The 10,921-nt window shown below is 33.7% G+C and overlaps 1 protein-coding gene and 4 long non-coding RNA genes across 7 annotated transcripts in view; 2 read left to right on the top strand and 3 right to left on the bottom strand.

Annotated features, from left to right (window-relative positions):
• The window catches only part of LOC110263438, a 23,431-nt gene extending 18,232 nt beyond the window's left edge, over positions 1-5,199 (top strand). The window contains exon 4 of the long non-coding RNA XR_002349094.1: positions 5,092-5,199. This is a non-coding gene — a long non-coding RNA (uncharacterized LOC110263438). The remainder of the gene's footprint in view (positions 1-5,091) is intronic.
• Positions 3,823-5,021, bottom strand: LOC110263437. The gene is made up of 2 exons (XR_002349093.1): positions 4,734-5,021; positions 3,823-4,104 (listed from the first exon to the last, which is right to left on the bottom strand). It is a non-coding gene; the product is annotated as an uncharacterized LOC110263437 (long non-coding RNA).
• Positions 5,904-6,712, bottom strand: LOC110263436. The gene is made up of 3 exons (XR_002349092.1): positions 6,519-6,712; positions 6,302-6,376; positions 5,904-5,926 (listed from the first exon to the last, which is right to left on the bottom strand). It is a non-coding gene; the product is annotated as an uncharacterized LOC110263436 (long non-coding RNA).
• Positions 6,767-8,406, bottom strand: LOC107604705. 3 transcript variants are annotated; one of them, XR_002349090.1, is made up of 5 exons: positions 8,320-8,397; positions 8,088-8,181; positions 7,675-7,719; positions 7,106-7,276; positions 6,773-7,018 (listed from the first exon to the last, which is right to left on the bottom strand). It is a non-coding gene; the product is annotated as an uncharacterized LOC107604705 (long non-coding RNA). The 3 variants fall into 3 exon arrangements; XR_002349091.1 differs by having other exon boundaries at positions 6,767-7,038; positions 7,675-8,181; positions 8,320-8,406; XR_002349089.1 differs by having other exon boundaries at positions 6,770-7,018; positions 7,675-8,181; positions 8,320-8,404.
• Positions 8,493-9,892, top strand: LOC107647126 (zinc finger MYM-type protein 1-like). The gene is made up of 2 exons (XM_016351247.1): positions 8,493-8,532; positions 9,006-9,892. The coding sequence occupies exons 1-2, from the start codon at positions 8,493-8,495 to the stop codon at positions 9,890-9,892; spliced, it is 927 nt and encodes a 308-aa protein (XP_016206733.1).

Raw genomic sequence — 10,921 nt, 5'->3', positions numbered from 1 at the left:
AGATCCACTGCTGCCGAAGCTTCTGGCTGAGCCTCTACCGCCGGGAACGTCACTGCCGCCACTGAGATCCATTGCCGGTAAGGGTTTTAAGTTGGTTTTCCTTTCCGTTGAGTTTCCAGGAACTTCATCATCGCTGCATGTTGTTCAGGTCGCCGCTGTCGCTTCGGGTTGCTGCTGGGGCTTCCGCCAGATCGGTTCAGAGACTGTTGTTGTCTCATTTGTTGTTACAGTGAGTATTTAAATTTCAAAAAATCTCGCGTTAGTTTTCCGTTATGTGTTTTAAGATTTCTGCGATATTAATGTTTTTAGGAAGTAGAGACCAAGTTTGCATGTTGCGATTGAGCCTGTTTCTGCTATTGGGAAAGCAAGCGGAGCTGAGGTTTCAGTTGCCGTTGATTTCAGGTCGAGAGAAAAGGAATTCCTTGACGCGTTTGGGTTATCGTTTCACTTATCGAGGTAGGGGTGTTTTTCTAAAAAGCTTATTTTATATTTTGGAATTGTTATAAATGGATATGAATGTGATAAATACAATTTCTGGTGATTATGTAAGTCTTGCGTATTGTTTGGCTGTTTTGAATTAGTATGATTATTGTTTGATTGGATTATTATTTGGTTTTGTTAAACGGATGGTTGCTGAATTAATTCATTAAAGTTTTGGAAATGAGTTTGGTTCGTTGAAAATGATTTGGTTTTGAACCCGTTGGAAAGGGTTGCGGAATGGTTTGGTTAGGAACCGAACAGGGTGGCAAAGTCCAAGTTTTAGGGGAGGTGTTGCCGAAATTTCTATAAAATCTGAGACTTTATTTGAAATGTTATTTAGAAAACTATGAAATAAAGAATTATATTATTTTGTTTGAACTATTTAAGAAAATAATGAATTTTGTTTCGAGTTGACTTATTAAAAAGAGAATTATGATTGAGCTTTATTTCTTAAGAAAAATATTATATTTTGAGTGCAAGTTATTTGAAAAAGAGTTATGTTTTGAGGTTGTTTTAAATGTGAGAAGGGTTTTTATTTTTGAATTTGAGTAAAGAATCACATTCGGAGAAATTTTAGTGGATTCAAAGAAAATTGGACTTTCATGGAGTAACTCCGTTTATGACGTTTTAGAAAAAGTCAGAGAATTGATTTTTAAAAGTGAACTTGAAGGTGGTTTTGATTTGAATGGGATGGTTTTGTTCTAAGTGATTTGGTTTTAAACTTTGTTTATGACTTCTAATTCATGTGATGTGATTTTGATTTAATTTAGGAAAATAATAATTTTTAAGGATTTTCAATGAATCTAAGAAATTAAAATTTGGTAGATTCTCCCTCAAAATCTTGAGACTTTGCTGTGGTAATTAATTAATAACTTCTAATTTAAAATGGTTAAGAATATGGTTTAAGAATGAAATAATTTTTTAGGTTGGTTTGGGAAAATTAAATGTGAGGAAATGAGAATGTTGAAGTATTGACAAAATGTAATGAATGATTTATAATGAATTTGAAAATTGAATTATTTTGGGCTTTGACCTGGCAAGGTTCGTGGTGATTTACTGCTTGCCCAATGTCGAGACGTTTGTGGGGTTTGTGGTGGTGTACCGCCCACATGTTTTTAAAAGAGAATGTTATGTGGGGTTCGTAGTGGTGTACCATCCACATGTTTTTAAAAGAGAATGTTAAGTGGGGTTCGTGGTGATTTACCACCCACGTGTGTGTGTTGTTTTCCAATTGAAGATCTTGCGAGGTTCGTGATGGTGTACCGCTCGCAATGGTGGGGTTCCTTGTGGTGTACCGCCCACCGATTTTCAAGACGACGATATCCGGGTTAGTTAGCGGATGTGTCGGGTTTTGGCAAAGTAATCGACACATGTTCTCACGGCCAGTAGAAAAGGCATGCATCATATGCATTTATGTGACATTGTTTGGGCGTGCATATTGTACTTGGTTTTCCTATGTGAATAATTCTGTGTAATTGCTAACTGCTATAGCTAATGTAATTGTACTTGATTGTGTTTAAACCTCATTATTTGTGTTTGTGATTGTTGATTCGGATTTTGGTGATTTGGGTGTTGATTGATTTTGTGTTGGGCTGGAGGCCGTGATGTGATTTGGCTATATTTGGGCCGAAGGCTGTGATTGGATGGGTCAGTGTAAGTTTGATGAAATTACTTCTTTAGTACTTGTCGTGATATGTTACGGGATAATGTGTATAATTGCAGTTTTAACAAATTCAAATATGAATTCAGATTTTTGGGCAATTAACTAAAGGTTTTTGAAAATTGTTTGGATTATTAAAAGTTGGTTTTTAAAAGGATTCATAAGACGAGCAACGATCACTGTATTATGAAAATAGTTTTGTTTTACGTATCTTATTATAGCAATTCTCTAACCCTATAGTGAGAACCAGCGAGGACGATGTTCTCACTCCCCTACAGGTCTTTTCTCTTTCAGTTTATGGATGATGAAGTTCAGAAGAGCTTATTTCTTTTCTGTTTAGACGATACATTTTTTGTATTATTTTATTATTTATGTTTTCCTCGCCTTTTAACTTTTCACAATTGGTAAGAGGGATAGGATTTGTCTTATGTAAAGCTTGTAAGTTGATATTATGTATATGTATGTATATGGTTGTAAGTATGGGTTTGTCTTTTGTTTTAAGCAGTCTCTTGAAAAATACGGTTTAAGTTTTAAACATGCTCATATTTTAGTATTAAATATTTTAAGAGTCGTCGTAATACCCGAGCTATCAGAGTAGCGCATCCGGAAGCGTGACATTTTGATAGTTAGGGTGTTATATCAACCCTCTAATCTTATTTCACAACAAGTTCAAGTAAGTGAGCTCTCTGATCTTACTCAAAATACACATCAACATGAAGCTAAAGTTCCAAGATTAGAAACAGATGTTGATATCTCTTGACTAGAAATGGATCTAGCAAAGCGACGTCCAATTTGGCAGTATAATGTCAATAAATGTGATAAGATTCGTAGAGCATACATAATAGTTGAGCCATACCAACCAACAAATATTAGCTATCCAACTTCTGGTAATAACAATCACCATCGATATTTTCAATATTTTTGGTTTAAGAAATTTTCAAGTTAGTTAAAATATTCACCAGAAAAAGATGCTACTTGTTGTTTGCCTTATTACTTGTTTGGTAAACATTATGGTGCTCGCAATGATGGAAAAATTGCATTTTCACACAACTAGAAAATGGATTAATACAGACAGATTTACAGACAGATTTAGTCTTTATTACAGACGGATTTTTGGTTACCGACGGATTTTGTCCCTCTGTAAAAGCCCTGTCAGAAATTATTTACCGACGAATTTTTTTTTCGTCGAAAAATTACAGACAGATTTTTACCAGTTACCGACGGATTTTCCCTCTGTAAATTTTCTATCCATTTTGCAAAGGCGACAAACTTTCCGACGGATTTTCCGTCTATAATTACAGACAGATTTTCCGACAGATTTTCCGTCTGTAATTACAGACAGATTTTCAGACGGATTTTCCATCTGTAATTACAGACGGATTTTCCGTTTGTAATTTGAACTTTGGAAAATCATCTTACACTCTAATTACGGACAGAAAATCCGTCTGTAAATCCGTCAGTAAGGTAAAATAGAATTTTTTTTATTTTTCTAATTACAAAATATACTTATTTTTATACAAAATAAATATAAATTTAATAAATACAAATTTTTATTGATGGTATAAATAGAAAAACACACCGGTGAGTACAAAATGCTTTCTTTATAATAAGCAATTATTTCCATGCAATAATACAATCTAAATACATTAGATGGCAAATAACTACTAGTAGACTCATCAAGATTCAATATCCTAATTTATGGATAGCTTCATTCTTTCTTGAGCTTCTTAGTAATGATGGCAATATACTTGCTTCTTGAAATTCTTGGTCCATCAAAATTATTCGCTGCTTCCCACTTTCTGACCTTACTATATCCGATCTAAAGACAGACTGATGCACACCTCGCACAGATGTTTATTTCTTGCAGCGGCAGTAGGATTACATTTTGGTTTTTTCAACCCAAAATTGATTTCAATGTCACAGTGCAATACGCCACATAGATCTGCTAAGCACTGGCTCTGATTCTGGATCAAGCACAATGTTCTTTCAGTTAGTGATGCTACTACATGTCTACATGTAATATTGAGCAAAGAAAGCCATAAGTCTTTTTTGTTTCTTTCAACAGAATTTCTAGTTTTAAAATTCAGACAGGCCAATACCCAATATCTTAATATCCAAATGATAAAAGAATATTATTGACAGGAAATTATTTATGCTTAGGAAAGTTAAACAATCAAAGCATCCAACAGAAATAACCCCAAATAAGGGATCTTTTTTTTCTCATCCTTAAGAGGATCAACTAGTCACTATCAGTCAACAGCAGGTTTCTCTATAGTAACCATTGAAATAAGAAAGCATAGAGAAGCTTAGCTTAAATAAAACTAGAATGACCCGATGACAAAGCTTAGATCTAACAGTGGTAACCTTTTAAAAAGAGAAATTGTATTGAAGAAAGTATTTCTACTGTGAATAACAAAAGGCGGAAGAGAATGTAACACAGAAAATTACTTAAAGACCGAGAAATGTGAACAATTGAATAGGTTCATATAAAACTGAGTACTAAAGATAACTTCTTCAAATATGAGTTGAACGATATAACGGTTAGAGATTTATGAAATGCAAAGTAATTGATAAAAGAAAGTCAATCATTCACCTTGTGTGCAGGAAGAACATCTCCTTTTGTAGACTGGAACTCAATCAGAGATTTTCCTATAAGCCCTGTCTATATTCATGAAAAAGAAGGAAGAGAAGCACTATATAAGAATAACAACTGAAACTTCACTCATCAATTATTACTTATTACTCAAATTTGATTTTGAGATAGCTATCATGAGTCGTAGTTCGTAGTTTTTCGCACTTCAAGTTCAAAGAAACTCTAGCATAGAATGGCATGTTAGAATACACAAATCTATTCATGTGAGAAATGATTCATGACAAACAAAAACACATAAAGATAAACCCATTCATCCAGCAATAAAAAATGTACCTCAAATATTAATAACGCCAAACAGGGCCTTAAACTTTACCATGATATAAAAAATAAAAATTAAAAAAAGGGTCCAAGAAAGACCTGATGATGCCCGTTTTGGGTGGTTTTCAGTGGTGAAGAGTCTCCATCAGCTGCAAATGTAAATGCAACGCCAACAATTATCATCAAACACTTGTATTTCTAATTCCTTAACTAAGAAAAATGTCCCAAAACATTTGATTTGAGGTTTGGTTTTACCCATGAGAGAAGCTATTCTACCCAGTTGATTCAACCTCACCCACTCATCCACAATTTCCTTCCACTTCCTGCAAATAAAATAGCTCAATCAAGTACACTGAAATTATGATAAGATTAATTCAATTTTGAAAATAAAAAGAAAAAAAAAAGGATGATGAAGCTCAGAAGATAGAGATATGGATATACATACAAGTGTGGAGTCTCTACCCCATCTGCATACTGATAATCTTAGTACCATTTTTAACATGACTTTTTTTATACTTTTTAAATAGTTAAACTGAAGTAGGTATAATTTCATTCAATGCCCTTACAATTTACGGATATTCATTTTAACCCCTAAATTTATAAAATTTGCATATATATAATACTCATCAGTCACCATTCATGCTTTCCTTTCGATGCTAAAAGAAATTACTTAAGCTAATTAGTCAATATAATAATACTGAAATATGCAAAGTAGGTATCCAACCCAAATTATTCCTCTCCCCCCTACACAATAAATAAATAAATAAATAAATAAATAAATAAGGTCTGTGAAGTGATTCAACTTGCAAGAGTATCCAAGCATGCAGCTGTTACAAAGCAGCCTTCCAAATTTAACAGAGCAAGATTTTGTAGCTCTGAAATAAGGCAAGAAAAAAAGATGAGCATGAAATTATGAAATTCATTTTATCTTAAATTGTTAATCAAAAACACTCATACACAAGACATTTGGATGCCATTAACACAATATCAGTGCATTGTGGAAACAAAGATAGTGGCTATATGTTGGAACAGTTCTACAATGCAATGCCCAATACCTTTTAGAAAACGGATGCCAATATCTATGACTTTACTAGAGAAAATCTCAAGACTTTTCAGGTTTGTAAGCTCTGCAGGTAAATTCAATGAAAAATCTGTGCTGTTACTCATCTCACTATGTATGCTTGTGCAGTGAATGTAATAATTAGAATATCAGTGACTTTGCCTCACATACAGAAGAATATGAAACCAACCTGATAGAGGTTTCATATCGACATCTATTATGCAATTACACTACTTCAGATTCAGAGATTCCAACTTGGTTAAACCTGAAAAGCATGGGCCATGTCCTTATAGAATAACACAAATTTTTATCCAGTCAAAGTTTTAACCTTAAAATCACAAAAATTATAAGAGAAAATATAGGGGGTAGTTAAAGACAAAGATTGGAGTTGAGTTAAGAAAGAGCACCTGAGGCACACTCTTGTGTCTAGAAGTGGCTATTTCATTAATGATTGGACTCTCCATAACTGAATTAGTACCCCATGATTTTGTGTAAGATCCTAATGGTGACCATGCAGCCAAATGGATTCCTTTCTGCTTGCAAAATTCTCTGAGTTTCCCTTGTTGCCATGATGAGCTCATTTCCACCTAAAGTCAAAATTGAATATAGCCACATCATTATTGTCAAAATAGAAAAAAAAAGAAATTATTCAATTTAAAATGGTGTGTTCTAATGTGTCTAAATTTTTAACTATTTGACACAAATAATCAAATATAAATGGTGGGCTCTACTCCTTTATCCCTCATCTTTTAAACAAATTAGACACAAATTTTATAGACACCATGTCCTTCTATGTCAAAAGGGAAGCAAATCATCCTTTCCTATTTCAAGAACTCCATCAACTTTAGGTTTCAACCTCACTGGCATATGAATCAAGTAGAGGTCTAAATAGTCCAACCCAAGTTTCCTAATCAATTTGAAGAGCAACTATACATCAGTGAGATTATATACAATATATGATATATTTTTTTTCTTTTTCAATTACTTTACATACTTGAGTGTGGTCTTGAGAGCTGGAAGGACAAGGTCATGGTGAGCATTGTTGCACCAAAGTTTGGAAGAGATGAAGGCTTCATGGCGGCTGTTTATGATTCCAAGCTCTAAGGCCTTATCAGGCTACAAGCAAGCAGAAGGCAACAGACGCCAGCTGATAGAGCTCATTTGTCTGCATAAACAGGATTATTACTCAACAGCTCAGAAAGACAAAAATGTACAACTGAACAATGGCAATAGCCAAACAAAGACCCGAACTTGCAAAATTTCCATTCAATTGAACCATCAGTGCCATTTTCAAAATATACATTCCCTCTACATATTGATAATTCATTATTGGTGCAATTTGTATCTATACAAACTAATTTAATATAAAATTGTGTGGCATAACTATACTAATTCTGAAATTTCAAGGACTGTGTAAATATAATAAATAGAAAAAACCGCATGTGCAACCTACATAGATATAGGAAAGGTATACCTGAGATTGAATAAAATATTCTTTTAGAAAAAATATGTAGGTTATCGATATAGGAAGAAACTAAGAAAATAGACCAGAATTGTACTAACCCTTCATGGCAGGAGCCTTGGTAACAGATCTTGACTTGTCATGGGCTTCTTGTAAGCAAGTTTTGAGCAAAATGATGAAAAAATTATAAGCAGTTTTTACTAGATAAAGTACAGAAACAAGCAAGCACAAGTGCACAATATTTTTAAATTCAATGAGGTTAAACATGTAAATTAGAAAACACATAAAATAGCCAATATAATCATCTCAGCAACATGTAAATTAGAAAACACAATATTTTATACTTTACTCACAGACATTATTCTATTGCTCATGTTTTAGACTTAAAGCCATATAATCATCTCAGCAACTGAAAAAAGAATGAACTAATTGAACAACAAAATCTACACAATCAGTATTTCAAACATGAAAATAAAAATCCAGAAAACTGAAAGTGATAAGTTCAGAAATTAACCGAATCTGAGGATAGATTCTCGATATTCTGGAACAGGAAATTCTATGAGTGGTAGTAGATCCAGAAGTGCGAGAAGGAAAACGACAGCAGCGCGCTGCAAATTTCGAGGAGAGGTGGTGAATCGGACGAGATGCAGAAAAGCTCGATGGAAAATGGCGAACAGGAGGAGAGGCTGGCGTCAGTGTAGCAGCGAATAGAAAGAGTGATAAATGTGTGGAAGAGATCAGGTTACCTGCACAGTTGAGACAAGATCGAAACGGAGCGATTTCTGCGATTTCTGCATATTAGGGTTCGATACGAAGCGACGTGAACAACACACGAAGAAGCGTCGGGAGGGGATGTGACGGAGCTTCAGTGTGACAGAAGTTCAGTGCGACGGCGGTGCAAGGTAGAGAGGCGCCGCTGATGGAGCATTTGGAAGAGAGGGGTGTGGAGGCGCGGATAGGTATTGTGTGAAATGAGGAGCCACGCTTAAAGCAAACCCCTTATTTCAACATTTTCGACGGAAAATTTTAAATTACAGACGGAAAATCCGTCTGTAATAATTTAATAAAATGCAACGTTTTGTCTATTTAATTACAGACAAATTTTTCGTCTGTAATCATTTTTCACGGAAAAAAATTAATTTTTCCGACGGAATTATCGACGGATTCTCTTTTCCGTTTGTAATTTATACTAATCCATTTTTTTTGTTTTCCGACAAAAAATCCCTCGGAAATTCCGTCTGTATTTTCGTGGGATAAAATCCATCGGAAATTTCCGTCTGTAATAACGAGATTTCTAGTAGTGTCAGAGGTAGAATTTAGTAATTGAAAGAAAGTAAACAATGGGCTGAATTGTGCATTTGTATGTCACGAGGGTTCTATTCCTAATTCTCCCCATAATTTATGTGTAAAATCTTGTAATGATTGGTTCAAGCTAAGAATATAGACAAAGTTCTTGATAGGCATAGTGATGAAACTATTGCAAATAACCGCTTAAGGTTGAAGATGTCTATTGATGCTATTCGATGGCTTATTTTTCAAGCATGTGCATTCATAGGCGATGACGAAAGTCCTGGATCTTTGAATAGGGAAAATTTTATTGAGTTAATTAAACTTTTAGCTTCTTGTAATCAGAATGTTAATAATGTTGTCCTTGAAAATGCTCTTGAAAATGTTCAATATATATCTCTCGTTGTTCAAAAAGATATATTGCATATCTTTGCTAGAAAAGTGTGTGCAATAATTCGAAAAGAAATTAGTGATTCTAAATTTTCTATAATTATTGATGAAGCAAGAGATGAGTCAAAGCGAGAACAAATGTCTGTGATTTTGAGATATGTAGACAAGCATGGTTGTGTTCGAGAAAGATTTTTTGATCTTATACAGGCTTCTGATACGTGTTCTTTGACATTGCAAACAGAAATTTCATCAGTTCTTTCTTGTCATAATCTTGATGTTCAAAATCTTAGGGAACAAGGGCATGATGGAGCTAGTAATATGCGTGGTGAAAGGAATGGATTGCAAGCTCTATTTTTGAAAGATTGCCATTTTGCTTATTACATTCATTGTCTTGCTCATCGATTACAATTAGCACTTGTTTCTGCAGCCAAAGAAATTTGCTATGTTCATCAATTCTTTTCAAAACTTACACTAATTGTGAATATTGTGACTGTTTCTCCTAAACGTCATGACCAGTTAAGGGTTGCTCAAGCAAATAATGTTGTAAACTTAATTGCCAATGATCAAATTGTGACACGTAGTAGACTTAATCAAATTGGTACTTTGCAAAGAGTTGGAGATACTAGATGGGGTCTCATTTGAATTTTGTACGTAGCTTGTTATGCATGTTTGATGCTACTTGTGAAGTTCTTGAAAAAAGCACCGAAAAAGGTAATTTCTCCACTCGTAGTGATGCTAGTGCTGCTTATGATGCTATCACATCCTTTGAATTTGTCTTTGTTTTGTATTTGATGAGAAATATTTTGGAAGTTAGTCATGATCTTTGTCAAGGTTTGCAACGAAAAAATCAAGACATATTGAATGCTTTAACTCTAGTTTTTACTACCAAGACTTTAATCCAAATAATGAGAGAATCAAGTTGGGAGACTTTCATAAAAGAAGTTATATTATTTTGTGAGAAACATGAAGTTGAAGTTCCTGATATGAATGCATTGCATATTCCTAGAAGAGGCCGAACTCACAAAATTGTTCACCAAATTTCAATGGAGCATCATTACCATGTTAATTTATTTCTGGTTGTAATCGATACACAATTGCAAGAGCTTAATGGAAGATTCAATGATAATATGGTGGAATTGCTTACTTTATGTTCAACTTTAAATCCCAAAGATAATTATAAGTTATTCAGTGTCAACAAAGTATGTAAATTAGAAGAATGGTTTTATACAGGTGACTTCAGTGACCAAGAGAAATTTCACATTAGAATGCAATTCAACATTATGAACTTGATATTCTTAATCATGTTGAATTAACTAACTTGTGCACAATTTCGGAGTTATGTCAAGGATTAACAAAGACAGAAAAATCTTTAACATATTCTTTAATTGATCGTTTGATTTGCTTGGTATTAACTCTCCCTGTTTCAACTGCTACAATTGAGAGATCTTTTTCACCTATGAATATTGTGAAGAATAGACTTAGAAACAAAATAGAAGATGAATTTTTTTATTAATTGTCTTTTGATTTACATTGAAAAAAAATTGCTAAAAAATTTGACACAGATTTTATTATCGATGAATTTTATGATATGAAAAATCGATGTATACTACTTCATTCGTAAAAAATACACATATTTTTTTGTACTTTAAATATATATTCTTTAGTCTCTAG

The sequence above is a fragment of the Arachis ipaensis genome, chromosome B06, assembly GCF_000816755.2.
Source record: "Arachis ipaensis cultivar K30076 chromosome B06, Araip1.1, whole genome shotgun sequence".
Classification (NCBI taxonomy): domain Eukaryota; kingdom Viridiplantae; phylum Streptophyta; class Magnoliopsida; order Fabales; family Fabaceae; genus Arachis; species Arachis ipaensis.
The sequence above is the reverse complement of the archived record's forward strand: the minus strand, read 5'-3'. Positions and strand labels throughout refer to the sequence as shown.

Excerpts from the sequence above, each read along its gene's own strand:
- LOC107647126 (XM_016351247.1), top strand. The coding sequence starts at position 8,493 with ATGGAGCATTTGGAAGAGAGGGGTGTGGAGGCGCGGATAG. Across the intron at positions 8,533-9,005 it reads GGGTGTGGAGGCGCGGATAG|CTAAGAATATAGACAAAGTT; the intron begins GTATTGTGTGAA and ends GATTGGTTCAAG.